The sequence below is a fragment of the Marmota flaviventris genome, chromosome 16, assembly GCF_047511675.1.
Source record: "Marmota flaviventris isolate mMarFla1 chromosome 16, mMarFla1.hap1, whole genome shotgun sequence".
Classification (NCBI taxonomy): Eukaryota; Metazoa; Chordata; class Mammalia; order Rodentia; family Sciuridae; genus Marmota; species Marmota flaviventris.
Window position 1 is genome coordinate 68,222,096 of NC_092513.1, and position 19,062 is coordinate 68,241,157.

The following is a 19,062-nucleotide window of genomic DNA, read 5'->3' on the forward strand; positions in this document are numbered from 1 at the left end:
ACAAGTAGTGTCAATGAATTTGGAGACCATATTTATTTAAATTTAAAGAGTTTATAAGACTGAATCTGCCTAATTAGAATAAGTCATACTCCATGTATGTATAGTATGTCAAAATATACTCCACTGTCTCAGACATCTAAAAAGAACAACAAAGACTGAATCTGCATCAACTCACCTGCAGTGGGTGGGAGGGACAAATTAATGATACATGTAATTAAACTAAGTATCTACTGAGCACTTACTCTCCCAAAAGCTTTGAGTTTTATACTACAACAGAAAAAAAAGAACCAGCTAGGGGTCCTTACAGAGCTTAGAGCGTATATTTCCATGGAATAATAAAGGCAATTATGGTTTCCTTTATACATAACATGTGCATTAAAGAAACCTACATTTACAAACAAACTTTTCAGGCGGCTGGGGTTGTGGCTCAGTGGTGGAGCACTTGCCTAGTTTGTGTAAAGCCCTGGGTTCCATTCTCAGCACCACATATAAATAAATAAAATAAAGGTCTATTGGCAACTGAAAAAAAAATTAAAAAATAAAACTTTTCAAACTTCTAAATCTTTTGATTACCATAATGTAATGTATCTTTATCAATTTCTAACTTCACATTCAAGATTTCTGCTCATCACAAAGGTTCATAATCAACTACATTTTGCCTGTGGCAAAATGGGAATCTCACTTGCTAGTTTACAGGTACCATTACAGACAATGATTGACACTGGCATCTATTTTGCCTAGATGGGTAGATGTAAAATGATACCCTCGCCCAGCAGCTCAGGAGGCTGAGGCAGGAGGATCGTGAGTTCAAGGCTAGCCTCAGCAACTTAGCCAGGTCCTAAGCAATTTAGTGAAACCCTGTCTAAATAAAAGTTAAAAAGAACTGGGGATGTGACTTAGTGGTTAAATGCCCCTAGGTTCAATCCTCAGTACCAAAAAAGAAAAGTACAAAACAGTTCAATACATGAACAAATGAAAAAGGTATAAACCTACAACTATTTTGGCATTAATTACCTTTCTGTGTTCTGACACTAGGAGCCTCAGCTGCATTTCTATTTCATTACTTGTGACGGATGCATCAATTGTGGATGCACACAGAGGTGGAAAGGGAGGAAGGGATGTTGTTGCTCCTGGGGCACACACAGATTTAATTGCTTCTTCACTCATGGGTTTCCATTTGGATTCATCATTCAAATCAAATATACAGGTTTCTACTGCATCAGAGGGTTGACAATTTCCAAGGAACATCTGATGATTGAAAACACAGCCAATCGTTCGATATGGGTACAATGGTTTGGCCTGTTCGGCAAGCGGAGGCTCATCAGGATTAATAGGTTTGTGAATATACCTAAAAAAAAATTAATTTATAAATTTACATAATGAGAATTTAAAAATTACAGGCAGTATCTGAGGAAAAAAATAGTCTAACACAAGACCATAACTCCTTCCAGAACTAGAATTTAATACTTGTTTTTCCTTTATATACTTCCACAATCTGATTACTCTAAATTAACTACAAAGAACATCTTACAATATAGAAACCAAATTGTATTCACCTAACAATATGATATATTCTATGTCTATTGTCAATATCAAAAAAGTTTCTCTCAGATAATACAATTAAAATAATTTAGCAACATATTAGCAGGCATGAAATGATTATTGATGCAGGAGAAAGAAGACCCAAGGAAATGAGAAGGCAATCCAGGGATGTGTCTTTAAAACATTCACTATTTAAAGACGAGATGAAGGAAAACTGAGAAGAACATCCAGAATGAAAGAATGAAAACTGATAGGCAGTGATAGTGATAGCCATTGAAGCTAAGGAGAGAATGTTCCAAGATAGAGGGAGTGTTCCAACTTCTTTTTAAAACCAAGACAGGCTAATGAACTGGAAAAAAAAAAAAGTCCAATGGACTTACCAACATGGAGTTGGTGTCCACATCCAATTTTCAAAAGAATTCATGATTTACAACTTGAACTTATTTTCAGATTTAGGTATGATTGTCAGAAAAAAAGTGTGCCAATTACACATAGCTAAAAGTTACTATGATTTAGTTTTTACTAGTATAATGTCGGTAAAGACTTCTTTTCAGGGGCACAGACTTTCATATTCATTTTTTTTTTTTTAGTTATATATGGACACAATATCTTTATTTTATATTTATGTGGTGCTAAGGATCGAACCCAGTGCCTCACGCATGTTACGCAAGTGCTCTATCTCTGAGCTACAATCCCAGCCCATACTGAAGTAATTTTTTATAGTCTCCAAAAATATTCTAATAACTAAAATTATAAATGTGTACCTTCAATACATCAATATGAACAAAAACCCTGTTTTAAAAAAATTTTTAAGGCTGGGGATGTAGTTCAGAGGTACAGTGCTTGTCTAATGTGCTGAGGCCCTGGGTTTGATGCCAAACGCTACAAAAATCAACTAATTAAAATACTGACACCTTCATTTTAAAATCCCTACAAACTGAGATGACTCACCTGTGTCCAGTTAAACTCTCCCAAAAAGTGATGGTTCCATCAGTTCCACAAGTCATAACCCATGCATGAGGTACTGCTTTTGCCTTAGTCCCTACACAGACAAAGGCTTCTAACCCATATCCAAGAAGAAGGCTGCACAGAAGGTTAGCATGATCTTCACAGTCACCCTACAGGATAGAATGAATTCAAATCAACTACTTATTCCCTTTTCAAAAATATTTTTTAGTTGTAGTTCGACACAATACATTTTATTTATTTTTAAGTGGTGCTGAGGTTTGAACCCAGGGCTTTCATGTGCTAGGCGAGCACTCTACCGCTCAACCCCAGCCCAAGTACTCCCAGCCCAAGTACTTATTTCTTTATATTGTCACCTCACTTGATATTTATATGCAATATTAAAATCAAAATTTATCAAAATTTTTCAATTTTAATCACTAGACCAGTATTAAAATGAGAGAATGGGGGAAAACATACTAATTCTGGAAGGAAATTATTTTACATAATTAGTGTTCATGGAATGGGGAAAATGGCTCAGTGATACAATGCTTGCCTAGCTAGGATCCCCAGGGCCACAAAATTAATTAATTTAAAAAAATTAAGTTCTCACAGATATGATGTACACTTTAATAGGCAGCACTTAAGATTCAAAAGTTTATGAAGAACTCATACAATGTAGGAAGAAAGTCGGGAAGATTTTAATACATGAATGAATAGCTAAAGGACACGAATAAGCAAGCTAACAAATCATATAGCAAAAATAGTAAATAAATGGAACACACACCAATGATTTGTAGCATCTTTATATAATTTCAAGGAAATATATAGGAAAATTTGATTGGGAGAAAACACAAAAATGACAACAATGCCTATTATTAGTGTAGATTATACATCATTCTCCCCGTTTTCCAAATTCTCTTTGCTACATTTCACAATTTAAAAAAAATTATGAAGACTGCACACCGAAAATATCTAATATGTTCTGAGAAAAACTCTATAAAAATAATATGACTACATTATGTAAAGATATGTATTTATATATGGAATACTACAGGTAACACACAAAAGTGAAAATAACTTTTTGTTGCTGTAGTACTGGAGATGAAACCCAGGACCATGGGCATGCTAGGCAAGTGCTCTACCAATAAGCTACATCCCCAGCCCTGAAAATAACTATTGAGTTGAATGCTAAAATGAAGAAGGCCTCCTTTCCCCTCAAAATTTTAAATTAGTGGCTCTGCATTGTTTGTTTTGCGGTGATGGGGATGGAACCCAGGGCTTATGCATTCTAGGCAAGTACTATTTTATAGTTAGTAAATTGACTTTACACAATTTTTTAGACCCATACTTTCTATCCTGAGGTTTGGTAAAAAAACAAAATTCACACACACAGAAAAAAAAAAAAAAAATCAATGCAAAAATTTATTCATAATATCAAAAAGCTAGAAGCACAAGTTGGCCAAAAGAAACAGTTCCTACAATGGAGAAATAGGTAGATTTTATATATTGACTCAAGAAAATGTGAAATAACCATTAGAAGTTGGAAATCACAAAAAAATACCAATATATGAAAAAAATGTTCATAGCATAATGTTAAATTATAAAGCAAGATAGTTTCATTTCTACTTATGGAAATTTATAATTGTGGAAAAAGTAATATCTACTAAAAAAAAAAACCCAAAATATGAAGAAATTGTAAGTTTGGAAAAGAATTATGGGTTTCTGAAGTTTCACCTTTACTATTGTAAGGCTTGTTTGTAAAAGATTACTCTAATTTTCAAGCTTCTCCTTTTTAAGATATACTTTCTCTTTAAAAATAAAACAGTCAAGGGATGGGGTTGTGGCTCAGAGATAGATCTCTCGCCTACCATGCATGAGGCACTGGGTTCAATCCTCAGCACTACATAAAAATAAAATAAAGATATGGTGTCCACGTATAACTAAAAAATAAATATTTAAAATAAATAAATAAATGAATAAATAAATAAAACAGTCAAAGCTGGCTTGGTAGTATATGCCCTAATCCCAGTAGCTCAGGAGACTTGAGGCAGAGGATCCCAAGTTCAAAGCCTCAGCAACTTAGCAAGGCCCTGAGCAACTCAGCAAGACCCTATCTCAAAAACAAAGGCAGGGTGGGGTTGGGTTGGGGATATGGCTCAGTGGTTAAGCACCTCTGAGTTCAATCCCTGGTACCAAAATAAAAATACTCAGAAGAGTGATTATTTGCTTTACAAAATAATTATAGACACAACTGTAAATATATTATTCCTATTATATTTGAAAATTTTTAAAAGTCCATAAATATATAACATTTGGGAACTAGACCTTGGAAACAAATCTAACTTTTTTTGCTAAGTAAAATTAAATGTTTTTTTAACTGTCTTTAAGACACAGTCTTAGCCAAGACTGGTGGCACATGCCTGTAATCCCAAGAACTTGCCAGGCTGAGGCAAGAGGATCCCAAATTAGAGACCAGCTTCAGCAACTTGGCGAGATCTTGTCTCAAAAAATGAAAAAGACTAAAAGGCAGAGCACCTCCTGCTTCAATCCCAGACTACAAAACAACAAATGAAAAACCCCACATAATTTCTCTGTCATATCAACATCATCCAAATGTTTCTTCCACAGTTTGAGTTTATTTAGACTACTATACTATTTATACAACCTCAGAATAAGCAAAATTATTTCCAAACAATAATAGATGAAGGTAAGTTCTCTTTTTTCCTGTTTCAAAACAATTAAATGTTATAGTGTTATTTGTTCATTATATTATCATCATTTTTAGAATTCAGACGACTAGGGAACATCCCATGATATATTTAATTTATCAAAATTGAGTCATTAAAAAAATTTAACATTAACAAATTTATTCTACATGTCTTTAATACTGTGTTTAAAACTAAACAAAAATACCATGTAATCCAAGTTTTTTTTTTCCCATATTCATTTTGTACTGCCATTTTCCCTTTAAAAATATGCAATATTACCCGAGCAAAAGTTAACCCAAGAATTGTACCAGCAGACCATAGTTCTGGTCACAGTGCTTTCTCAAATTCACTCTATAGCTTGGTTTCTGACTACTACTTAACATGTCCCTACCTTGTAGAAATCACCATAAGTTACATAAGAAACTGTGAGAAAACAAAGACGTTAAGTGTTTACGTATTGAGACACTTAAAATGTTTATGGCAAATGGCGAGAACAAGATTTTCTTATTCAAACTGACAGTACGTACATTTTTTCTAAGGTCATTCTTTTACAAGTGTACTGTAAGTCCAGAATAACTATGATGTACTTGCTACTTAATTCTACTATGCGTGTATGATACCTTGTTTCTACAGAGAAAGGCCAGCAGAGTGCACCATTGTTCCTGTTTACCTCCTCCTCCAATAATAGGAGCTCGTTCATAACCAAGGACATTAACGAATCTTGCTGCCTGCCGTGGAGTATCCAGAAGCCGGCCAGCTCGAAGTGGTTTAATGTAGGAACAGACGGGTCTATTTACTCCATTTTCATCCTGGAAGAAAAGGATGAAAACATCATCTATAATGACAGATTGTCATCCCCCAATTTTAACATCTTTTGTTTTTTTTTAATACATGAGTATGAGCTAAAATAACTCTGGATGTCATTTACTGTTAATCATAAATCCAGCACTATGCTGCTAAGCACTATTCATATAATCTCTTTTAATTCTCATCTATATTATTTTCATTTCATATTTAAAAAAACAGAAGGTACAACTATCACACAACAGAGTCAGGATTCAAACCCTAAACTGTCCGACTCTAAAGCCTAAGACAGCCAGGAGTGGTGGCACACACCTATAATCCCATGGGCTCAGGAGGTTGAGGCAGGATGACCACAAGTTCAAAGCCAGCCTCAGCAATTTAGTAAGGCCCTGAGCATCTTAGCAAGACCCCCATCTCAAAATGAAGAGTAAATCAGGGTGGGGATGTGGCTCAAAAGTTAAGTGCCCCTGGGGTTTAACCCCTAGTACCTACCACCACCATCAAAAGCAAAGCCTATAACAATAAGAATTGATCTGAAAAAACAGTGGGCAGACAGGTACAGGAGGGATAGAGGGTCTAAGCTAAAGTACTATTTATATTACCAAACAATTTAATAGGTATCCTAACAAACAACAATTCTGATTGGCTGCTTATTTCTAATTTGTTTTTATTATAGCATCCCACTTCAGAGATCCAGAAAAATAGCCATTTGTTAACCAAGTCAACCGAAAGCACAATTTTAAAAAACATTTTAGGAAAATGTCTTTCATTCTAGCTCTTAATACTTGTGGTTAATAACTATTATTGTGTATAGCAGTCTTTAGAGACTGACGGGAGATTACATCACCAAGCACACACATTCCTTAACTTCACAGTTATGCCGCAGCATGAGAAAGGGCCAACAGCTGGTCAGGGTCTAGAGACCCCACACCCTTGACCAAGGCAGGGATCCTCAGGAGACAAAACCCAACTCAGCCAACAGGAACACTACCTGCTCCAACCATCAGAACTGCTGATCTCTCTACATCACAAAGACATCATTTCTCCAGAATAATCCTCACTCAGCAAGGAAAGAAACCTTACTTATCACTTATATTTGATCATTATACACACCTGACCATAAATTGTAACACAATCCAGAGTAAAACAACTTATTATTTTCACTCGTTCTGGTAGTTCTCAACTCTGATTGCCACCAAATTCTAAAACAAAATCATGATTCTAATTAGGGGGAAAGTGGAAAACTATTATTTGATTTTCTTTTACATTAATTCAGCATTACTAATTTGTGTAGTATAATATTAAGTCCTGAAATCACAAGCAGAACATTAAAAGGATATCCTCAAGCAATTATAATATTTTCTTAAAAAATTATTAGCCCTAAGTTTCAATTTCTATAACTTATTTTAAAATTTCTTGCACTAAAAATTTCAAAAGGTGTCATTAAATGAATTGTTGCCCAACTAGTGAGGGAGGAAAAGAACAAAGGATTACCAAGTATATAATGACCCTGATAGGTCCATAGATCTTTGGTTAGAATGAAGGTAATGAACCCAGTTATGTGTGGGAAGTCCTATTCTTACATAGGCACTAATGACAAGAAAAGGTTGAGTACCTAAACAACAAATTTATCTGCCATCAAGAGTAGCATCTTGGAATACAAGATATATCATCATGTTTCATTATAATAATATTTAATATATTATCTATATATCCCCATATTATTTAAGTCTTGAAAATTTCAATATTTCAACTTCTCAATCTGCACAATAAGTTTTTCCCATTTTTAAATTTATTGATTTTAAAAAATTTAATACATAAGAATTGCACACATCTATACATATCTCATTTACTATTTTAAAATTTTTTATAGTTGTAGATGAACAGCATGCCTTTATTTTATTTATTTTTTTTAATGTGGTGCTGAGGATCGAACCCAGTGCCTCACACGTGCAAGCCAAGCACTCTGTCACTGAACTATAGCCCCAGCCCTCATTTACTACTTTTGTGGTGAAAACATTCAAAATCCTTTCTTCTAGCTTTCAAAAATTTACAGTACATATTATCTGTAGTCAATCTACTGTGCAATAGAACACCAGAACTTTATTCTAAATTTTAATTAACTAAAATTAAATGAAATTTCAGTTTTAGTTGCATTAGCCACATTCTGAGTTCTCAACACATGGCTGGTAGATCCCATAGCAGACGTAGAACATTGCCATCTCTGCAGAAAGTGCTACTGCATAGTACTACTGGAAATTTATTTCCTCTTGGGCCTGGAAGGAGCAAATTCTTTTTCAGACCATGTATAATTTTCTGGATTAAAACTATGGTTTTAAGTGGGGCAGGTGGTAAATGTCTGTAATCCCTATCACTTGAGAGGCTGAGGCAGGAGGATTTCAAGTCTGAAGCCAGCCTCAGCAACTTTGCAAGACCCTATGCAATTCAGTGATAGCTCAGTAGTTAAGTGCCACTGGGTTCAACCAAAACAAAAACAACAACAAAACAACTAAAAGAGAATAGAATCATGGCATTTGCAGGTAAATGGATGAAGCTGGAGAATATAACGCTAAGTGAAGTTAGCCACTCCCAAAAAACCAAATGCCAAATGTTTTCTGATATAAGGAGGCTGATTCATAATGGGGTAAAGGGGAGATAGGGCAAAGGGGAAAGAGGGGAAGGGAGGGAGCATGGGGATAAAAAAGATGATAGATTGAGATGGACATCATTACCCTAAGTACATGTACAAAGACATGAATGGTGTGAATGTACTTTGTGTATAAATAGAGATATGAAAAATTGTGCTCTATATGTAATGTGAATTGTAATACATTCTGCTGTCATATATAACAAATTAGAATAAAAAAGTAAAAATAAATAAATAAAACAAAACAAAACAATATGCAAATTAATATAGACTCTGCCAGGACCAAGTTGCCATTTGATCTTAAAAAATTCCAATCCCTTGATTTCCTTAGCTGCACACCAACCTCCTGTTCCTTGTTCCCCGCCCCAACCCGTGCTGGGGATCAATCCCAGGGCTACCTGTTACCTACTACTATACTATTGCTGAGCCACATCCCTAGCCCATTCCTCCTTTCTCTGTGATATATCATTTATCTGATCCACTTCTTGAGTCCTCTCTGGTCTCAGATTCCACATCAGTGAAAATCTGCAATTTGACTAGAAAACAGGAAGATAAGTCATATTTTGATTGTGGTTTCTCCATGCCCTTGTGCTGATTCAGCACTACCTTGCCTACCCGGTCACTGAAAGCATTGACAAAATGCCTCTGTAAAGTCTGAAGCCATTTCCCTCATTCCCACCACTAGACAACCAGGGACTCTCATTCCCAAGCTTCCCATCTAGAAACTAAACCATTTTTCATTTGTCCCAACATCTAGGGAGAACAGGGTAAAGCTAGGATCTAAGAAATATAATTCAAAGCAATATTACATTATAATTATACAGAAGCATTTATATAAGGTTAAACATACGTGAAAGATTTGAATGTCTCCTCAAAAGTTACAAAAAGTACAGGATCTCACTATATGCTTTATACTGACTTGTTAAAAAGAAAATGGGGGTTAGGGTTGTGGCTCAGTGGTAGAGCACTTGCCTAGCAAGTGTGAGGCACTGGGTTCGATTCTCAGCACCACATATAAACAAATAAATAAATATAGGTCCATCAATAACTAGTAAAAATTTTAAAAAAGAGAGGGGGCGGGGGAATGGGCTTAAGATTTGGGAAAACAGAGGCAGAGATCTATACAGATAGTCCCAGGCTTAGGATGATTTGACTTAACAATTTTTCAACTTTAGATAGTGTGAAGCTATGTGCATTCGGTAGAAACCATATTTCATTTTCAATTTTGAGCTCCAGACTAGGAATATGCAGTATGATACCATCTCTCATACAAGGCAGCCACAGCTCTCAATCAGCCACATGACTACTGACACTCTACTGTGTTGCTAAGCTGTGATGCACAGTATGTTAGATGTATTAAATTTTCAACTTCTGATGGCTTTATTTTATCAGGATGTAATCCCAATTGTAAGCCAAGAAGCATTTGTTGTTGGAATTCTGCAGCTGAACATCAGTAGTCACTAAGTTACAGATCTTGATTATACAGAATTATTGCATGTGACTTTAAAAAAAAAAAAAAAAACCCTAACAAAAATAATTTATGTCCAGAGCCTCTGTTCTGCACACAAGAGCTGCACTTATAGAAATCCATTCATGATACTTAGAAGTTAATTATCTAACTTCTAAGTATCATGAATGGGTTTATTCCAGGTTAAATAAAACAGATTTTCATCTACTTAAAAATTAAATAAATTCAGAAAGGGTTTTAAGAGCCTAATAAAAAATTGAAAGCAAAATAAAACAAAGATTGTGTTATGCCACTCACCTACCCAATAAAAGAGATTTACAAAGTCAGCATTGCATTTTAGAAAAGCAAATTAAATAAATTTATATATACAATACTAACTACCATATGTACAAAAGAAACTTTTCTGATATATAATTTACAAACCTGTGCAAAAATTTTCACTAGCCGTGAGTTGTGTGAGGGTCGAATTTGCAAATATTCTCTCCACCACTGCTTGGCATACACAAGAAATAATCGCTCTTTCTCTGCAGTTTTCTGACGTTCCAAAGCAAGCTTAAAATTTAAAAGAAAAATATTTTTTTTTTTCAATTTCTACTCCATCTCCTTGATTACCACAATACATATCTATTTCCCATTACCATATTTGCAAGAGCCTGCATACTTCCTTGTTTCTATGACTAGCCATATTATTTGGTCTCCACAACATAGTCAAGTGATCTTTTTTTCTTCCAAGACAGAAAATTGTAAACAATAAATCATATTGTCACTTTCTTGTTTAAAACACTTCAGTAATTTTCTAACACACTCTAGAGTACTTGCATGGGCTTCCAAACTCTGGTATCCACCTCATTTTCTTCTCTTGCCCCATCCACAAGGGGCCCTTGATTCTGTTCAGGGACTTCTGCTTTAAGCTACTGTTCCCCCTGCCTGGAATGTTCTGGCCTGGTATGCTGCTCTTGCCATCTGGACCTTTTTCCCTCTCCTAATCACTTGACCTAAATCAGACTCCTAGTATCCACTCTACTGCACACTTCACCCCATGAAACTTTTCCACCTAACACCTTCTACTATCTGGTACTTTGTTTATGGACTCATTTTTACTGTTGGTCTTCTCACCAGAATCTAGGCTCCAAAAACAAGCTGTCTGCCTTGTGTACTGCTGCATCTTCAGCATCTAGAAAAGTGTCTGGCCCTTTTTAATATCTGTTTAAGATCAATAAATATTTCTGACTAGAAAATTTTAATATAATCTTAAAGAGAAGTCTGGGAAAGTTAGAAAAAATATATGAAATAAGAAAATAAACTTAGGCTACAGTCATCAAAAAACAAACATAAGAGCAAAAACATTAGAAATGTTTATAAAACAATGTTAAACACTAGAGCTGTTGGGACTGGGGATATAGCTCAGTGGTAGAAGTCTATACGGCCTGAGGTCGTGCACGTAGGCAAACGCATGCAAACACCAAACCCATTTATTTGTCAACATAATAAACAAAAGAAAAAAGTAAAACCCAAGTGTTTACTTCCTTATGTATCATATAAACTTACAAAAAACATAATTAAAACTCATACATAATGTATGTATATATACACATTTCTATTCATTTACAAGTAACATCAGGTCACTTCCTACTAAGTGTTATGTAATATATAATTCAGATGCCAGATTAAAGGGAGATGAGAGTTCAGAACTAAGAAGCTGTTTCAGGAAAGCAGAGTAGGACACTGTTTACCTGGGGGAGAGGGGTTAGCACTGTAAAACTACGAAAGCAAAAATATAACAAACCCCAAAAAGCTCAGTGATAGAGCACTTGCCTAGCATGTACAAGGCTTTGGGTTTGATCCCCAGCATTGCAAAAAATAATAGTAAAAATAAAAATCCACACCCCCCCAAGCCAAAAAAAGATAAATAAAACTAAGTCACCAGAACACTATAAATAGAACAATACAAAGGGGCATGACTGAATAAAAGCACAATTTCAGGACCAAAGTATGCAGTCCAGGAGAAATCATGCCAAAAGGCGGCAGATGATCATAACCTGCAAAGTAAGGACAGGGTGGCACACCCCCCTGAAGGGGTGGAGAAACCTACTAATCTCAAGACCTAAGAAGAAAGCAGCAGAGATCTGAGATCTGAAAGGGTTTTAAGAGCCTAATAAAAAATTGAAAGCAAAATAAAACAAAGATTGTGTTATGCCACTCACCTACTCAATAAAAGAGATTTACAAAGTCAGCATTGCCATTTTATAAAAGAGATCTGACAGCAGAGTTAGGGAAGAATGCCTCTTCAAACTTTCCAGAAGCAAGTGCTGAGTACAGAGCAAAAACTGCATGACACCAATCTCTCAATAAAAGTCTACAAAATGAACAAACCACACCCACTGAGGCTACTCCTTTATGTCGTTTCAAACATCCATTACATTTCCCAAAATATACCACAGATTTCCCTAGAAAGCAATCTTTGTCATTTTCTTTCTCAATTCTTTTACTAACCTTTGAGTACTAATTTAAAAATGCATGGCAATTTCCAAAAAGGGAGTACTTTCTAGGATCAACAGGTAAATATACTACAATAAAAACAAATATACCAGGAGAAACTAGGAATTACCTGTGTGTTCACCACTTCTTGAGATAATGTCTGATTGAGTGGTGGATACATTTCAAGTTTTATATTTAAAATTCCCACAGAAACTTTTGATTCTGTGCCTATAAAGATAAATAAAGATTTAGAACTTCACAAGTTTCAATACTATGTGTAGTCAATCAAAGTGTAACCAAAATAACTTAGCTTGGTGTTTTCCACTTAAATGGAATAAATATTCAATTTAAATATTAATATTCACATAAAAAATGAACTTTTTTTTAACACAAAAATGTTTACATTTTAAGATTTTTCTGATCTAATGAATTCAGGATTCTTAATTTTTTATCTTTATTAAATGCATTTTACCAACCAGACTTACATTAAATATAAAGTCAATGCAATACCTCATTCTGTCTCCATGAAAAAAAAAAAAAAAAAGAATTTTTTGTGTGTCATAAAGAAATTCTCATTTATCCTTTCTTATTATCACATCACATAGGAATACAAATTTTCAATCCATGTCTAGATGTAAAGAATTAGAAAACAAATGTACTTCATAACCAAAGTATTTAATATTGCTTCAGGAAATCAATATGCTTGTTTCCAGGTCATTACTATGATTATCATGTTAGGCCTATTTTTGAAGACAAATAACTGGGAATTTTTATTTTAATAAATTTCCTACGTAAAAAACACATTTTTTCTTCTACTTTTTATTTAATGAAATATATATTCTAGGTCTGGTTTAAAATCCAAATCATTACTAAAGCTATGCTGTCCACTGGTCAGATTTAACTCTGTGAAGAAGTGTCAATATGAAATTCCATTCTATGTCAGGCAAAAAACATTGGTAGGTTTTAGATTTTTGGTTTTTCCATTTTATTAGCAAAAATAATGTTACATAACAGGCATCATGCAAGATTCCAAGGAATAAGACAGGCATGAACTTTGCCCTGAAGGACAACAACTATTCATTAATAATATAATTAATTTAATACTGAGCAAGTAGTTATTACCTCCTTCCAAGTCTCACTAGTCCACTGTAAAATGCTGAGAAAAAAATCTACTCCATATATTTTTTTTAATATTTACTTTTTAGTTGTAGTTGGACACAATACCTTTATTTATTTATTTATTTTTCATGTGGTGCTGAGGATTGAACCCAGGGCCTCACACGTGCTAGGCCAGCACTCTACCACTGAGCCACAATCCCAGCCCTACTCCATATTCTTTAGGAGTCACTGGTACTGACTAGATGCACTGTATTCCAGGATATGCTAAAGAGGAATAAGCTTTTTGCACATGTATATTTGTGCATGCCAAAAATCTTATGTTTCTTTATAGTCTCATACTTATTTAAGCAAATGAAAATAAATTAAAAACCTTCCAAATTTCTATATTCGTTTTCCAGAAAAACATTTTTCTTAAGACAAGGCCAGCCTCATCAGTGCTATACTGGTATTGTTTGTCAAAAAGTTCCCAAAGATCACAACTGGAACGCTAATGAAATTCCATTTAAGCCAACATAATGGCACACATCTGTAATCCCTGTGGCTCAAGAGGCTAAAGCAAGAGGATTCCAAGTTGGAGACCACCTCCTCAGCAACTTCACAAGGCCCTAGGCAACTCAGTGAGACTCTTGTCTCTAAATAAAAAAAAATATTTTAAAAAGGGCTGGGGATGTAGCTTAGTGTTTAGGCACCCCTAGGTTAAATCCCAAGTACAAAAAAAAGAAAAAAGAAAGAAACTCTACAGGCTTCCTTCCCTCTTGGCTTATAAGGAAGGCATCTTTGAAATAGAGGTATAAATGTTTTTACCAACTGTGCCTATAAAAAGGTAAGAGTGACACCATACCTACACCCATAAGCTCCACAGTCAGATTGGTTACTCCATTTTCTGAACCCAAAACTGATCGCCATTCCAGAAAATAGGATGCTACTAAGGTGGTCTCACCAAATATGTCAGTTTTGATTAGCACCATATGAATTGGATCACTTATTGATAACATTGTTGTTGAATCAGCCATTCTAGTTCCATCGCCTAGCAACATAAATCAGAAAAAAAAAAAATCAAGTTACATATTCATTTAGGCCAATATAAAAGAAAACTTACTGAAAATTATACTAAACTAATACAAAACCAAATAGAATAACTTTGTATGTCTTGGAAAACATGCCAAAGGCTGGGAATAAAAATAGTTTTATCACTAGCTTCTGAGAGGATGGCAGAATTGTGATGAGTCATTTAGTTACTTAATACATAGTCAGTTCTTTCTAACCCATAAACAATGAGTTTGTTCTTTATTTATATGCTAATATGATAAAATGCCATTAAATAACATCATTTTCAAACTACCTTTACCCTTCTTCAAAAAAAATTTTTTTTTAAATTATCTTCACAGCAAGAATCTTACTCTTTTTTGGGGGGTACTGGAGATTGAACCCAGGGGCACTTTACCAATGAGCTGTATCCCCAGTCCCTTTATTATTTTGAGACAGAATCTAGATAAGTTGCTGAGACTGGCTTTGAATCTGCAATCTTTCACATCAGCCTTCGAGTCTATGATTATAGGCATGCACCACTGTGCTGAGCTACCTTGCTCTTCAACCTCCTGATATACCACTGTATTATCTACAGAAAACTCAAAGATGTAAAGCCTTGGATCTAGCAATTTATCTCATTAACTGCCTTATTAAGTAACATTGTTCATACGGAAAAACAATTTATGAATGCATTATCAATCTTAAAATCTAAACTTATGAAAACATAATTCTATAACTTTGCTTATTTTATAAATACAAACAACCAAAGTGTATAAAATGCCTTTATAGGCCATGCATGGTGGCACACACATGTAATCCCAGCAGCTCAGGAGGTTGAGGGAGGAGGGCCCCAAGTTCAAAGCCAGCGTCTGCAATTTAATGGGGCCCTAAGCAACTTAGGAACACCCTGTCTCAAATATAAAAAAGGGCTGGAGATGATCCCCATTACCCACCCTCCCCTCAAAAAACAACAAAAACAGCAATATGAGAAGAGAGAGATTCATCCGTTAAAAAAATCTCTCCTTACGAAGTGTGGTGGCGCATGCCTGTAATCCCAGCATCTCAGGAGGCAGAGGCAGGAGGATCACAAATTTAAAGCCAGCCTCAGTAATTTAATGAGACCCTGTCTCTAAGTAAAAATATTAAAAAAGGCCTAGGGATGTGGCTCAGTGGTTGAACCCTCCTGGGTTCAATCCCCAGCACAGAAACAAATAAAAAAACTTATAGGGAAAGTTATAGTTTTCTGCAATAAAACCTGACAAAGATTTATTCAATTGAATGTATTTCCCATCCTTACCTAAGCTTTCTCTGTGTACTTCAAGTAAAAAGCCATCATGAAAATCAGGTTCACAGGCACATGGAACAGGTTTAGAACGAAAACGTTGGTTCCGATAATGTAAACATAAAGTAAAAGTTGAACAAACTTGTCCAGGTAAAGGCTCAGGTTCTTGAAGATGTTCCAAGAAAGCTTTTCCACCCAAAACCTGAAGGTAAAGATACCTCCGTGTTGGATCAATATTAGCTGTAAAGTGTAGCAATATATATGAGGAAACTGCCAAATAACTTAGACTGTGATCAAGACATAAGGAAACAATAACTTGACTGAAATAAAACCAAAGACTAAAAAAGAGAGCAACAAATTTACTATGGAGCAGATGATTTGCACTCTGGGACGAAAAGATACATAATACATATCCTTTTCTGAGTTTATATCCTGGCTACTTTCTCCCAGCTGGAAAGGAGTTAACAGTCAAGATTTTCTGTACTTTGCTTTTTTAGTTGCTTATACAACATTCCTCACCCCATAAACCAACTCAGACAGTTATCAACTTAGCAAGTGTTTTGTCAATTATATTACTGTTAGAAAAGCAAAGTTGTACTGTTTTTATAAAATCATACTAAAACACAAGAAACTAGAGTTTCTTGTTTCATGTCCTGTTTCATGTGCTACATATGATACACTACATACAAAATGAAATCCAAGTTTAGACAAACTAACCATCAAATTTTGTTTCATTTTTTAAAAAAATATTTTTATTTGCTTTTCTGTCTTTTAAAATATTTTTTTAGTTGTAAATGGACACAATATCTTTATTTATTTATTTTTTTAAAAAAATTTTTATATTTATTTTTCAGTTTTTGGCGGACACACCATCATTATTTGTATGTGGTGCTGAGGATCGAACCTGGGCCGCACGCATGCCAGGCGAGCTCGCTACTGCTTGAGCCATATCCCCAGCCCCAATCTTTATTTATTTTTATATGGTGCTGAGGATCAAACCCAGTGCCTCACACATGGGAGGCGGGCATTCTACCACTGAGCTACACCCCCAGCCATAAGGGTTTCACTTTGAAAAATAAATACTGATTTTTTTTTCTATCAAACACTGTAGTAATATTAAAAAATATATACATACTTTTTTTTAACGTTGATTGTTTATCAAAACCAACAGGTTGTTTTGGAGAGGAAGGAAGTTCTTGATCAACATTTTCCTAAAAAGGCAGAGAAAAAAAATCAAAACAAATTAGAAAACAAAAATCATAGGTAAGAACATGCCAAGCATTGAAATCAAAAACAGTTAGGATAATAACCTTTCAAAAATAAAATAAAATAAACCGCTTTATTTTCCTAGCATAATGAAAATAAATACCTATAAATATCTCATAAAAGACAGCAAAACTGGTTATTCCTAAAGTCTAAATTGTCTTACCATTCACAGAATGTGACAAAACAAATCCTTAACACCTTACACAAGGTTAAACTTTCTCTAAACCTTATATAACACTGGCTTAAGATTCCACCATGAACTGGTTTTAATATGACATTCATATAGCAGTAGCTTTTACTAGGTCAATTTTTTAATAAATGGGTTCCATAAGCCTCAAAAACCAAAAAAGGATGCAGTATGAACAGACTTAATTCCCTGATGTATTATGAAATTCATTCTATTTTTACATTATATTACCCAGGTATTGAGGTCACAATTTCTCATTACTGTCTCATTTTCAAAAGAGGGCTTACTTAATAATATACCAAGAAGCCTATCACTCAGTTTTGACCTATATGTGTGAAAAGATTTGAGAGCTCTTATTGAGTCAAGTATTTTCTTAAAAAAATTCCTAAGTGTATTTTCTTTAAAATAGTTTAACCTAAAATGTTATAAAACAATCCTAGAAAGCATGTGTAGTTCGGATTACTGATCTAAAAGAATACAAAATTCTGCTATGCACAGAAAGAAATATGGTAACTCAAATTTCACTGATATAAAATACTATTTGCCATACTGAACGCTGAAACAAGGCTATTAGTAGACACAATGACCTTAAAGTGACTTCACTCAATCAGGAGAGGCACCCAATACAGACCGAAGTGTTATGCACGATCAATACATTGTCAAATTTTCCCCCTAAAATTTAACTCACGGTAACAAAATTAAGTTCTTTCATCACATCATCAATGATTCCTCGACGTCTAAGGGCTTTTATCAAATCTTCGGTCGACAAATGTTGCTGATCCGGTGCCAATTCTTCCCGTATGGTCTCAGCAAGGATTTCTCTTATTCTGCCATGGACATCCATCTACGCAGAAAATTCGAATTGTAACTCACATCATCACAAAGCAGTTAAAACTTGCTTCTCGGGTTTGCGGCTTCCAAAACTATCAGTAAACGTACGGCTCTGACCGCAACTGAACGAGAAAAGGAGACTTCCGTTCCCCTCCGCCACCTCCCGAGGGCCGGCGTCCCGGGTTCGCCCCGCAGCCCTGCACCCGGAGGCCCGCAGACCGGCAAGGCACCCGTGCCCGCCGCCCGGTCGGAGACGCAGCACCAGAGCCGATCCAGGGCTGACCCAGACCGACTCAGACCGACCCAGGACAGGGCGAGGGTCGCCAGACGCCGGCCCAGGCTCGGCCCGCGAGCGCAGGGCCACGAAGGCCATCCTCCGGAGCTGGGAAGGCGCGGGAAATGCGAGAGGACCTGCCCCAGGCCGGTCCGCGCCGGGGTCGGAGGGCGCCCCGGGGTCCCCCCGCCTGGACCCACCCGGCCGCCCCGCCGCCTCGGCACCTTGCTCAGCTGCTGGTGGATGAGCTGCTTCAGCTCCGACGCCTTCTCCGGAGGCAGCGACATGCTGGCAGCGGGCCCCGGAGCGACAGTGGCGGCTGCAGCACCAAGCGGCTCAGCCACCCGCCTCGCGCGGATCCCGAGGGGCCCGACGCCGCGACTGGCTGACCCGGCGCTGGGCGGGAACCCGGCTGCCGCGGCGCCGCCGCCAACTGTTTTCAAACGGCGCCGGACCCGGGGTTGCCCGCCGCGCTGCCT

At 36.1% G+C, this 19,062-nt stretch overlaps 1 protein-coding gene across 3 annotated transcripts in view; it reads right to left on the minus strand.

The window, feature by feature from the left end:
- Window positions 1–18,973, minus strand: part of Cep76 (centrosomal protein 76) — a 31,171-nt gene extending 12,198 nt beyond the window's left edge. Inside the window, exons 1-10 of one of the 3 annotated variants that reach the window (XM_071602488.1) lie at window positions 18,808–18,950; window positions 18,167–18,322; window positions 17,161–17,236; window positions 16,041–16,265; window positions 14,556–14,741; window positions 12,726–12,823; window positions 10,541–10,669; window positions 5,819–6,007; window positions 2,494–2,660; window positions 1,015–1,348 (exon numbers count right to left, since the gene is read on the minus strand). In XM_071602488.1, coding sequence (XP_071458589.1) covers window positions 1,015–1,348; window positions 2,494–2,660; window positions 5,819–6,007; window positions 10,541–10,669; window positions 12,726–12,823; window positions 14,556–14,741; window positions 16,041–16,265; window positions 17,161–17,236; window positions 18,167–18,322; window positions 18,808–18,870 — 1,623 coding nt within the window. In that variant the 5' untranslated portion in view covers window positions 18,871–18,950. Of the gene's footprint in view, window positions 1–1,014; window positions 1,349–2,493; window positions 2,661–5,818; window positions 6,008–10,540; window positions 10,670–12,725; window positions 12,824–14,555; window positions 14,742–16,040; window positions 16,266–17,160; window positions 17,237–18,166; window positions 18,323–18,807 lie in introns of all 3 variants that reach the window. The other 2 variants (XM_027920694.3, XM_071602489.1) reach the window with 2 other exon arrangements.
- Between the last annotated feature and the right edge of the window lie 89 nt (window positions 18,974–19,062).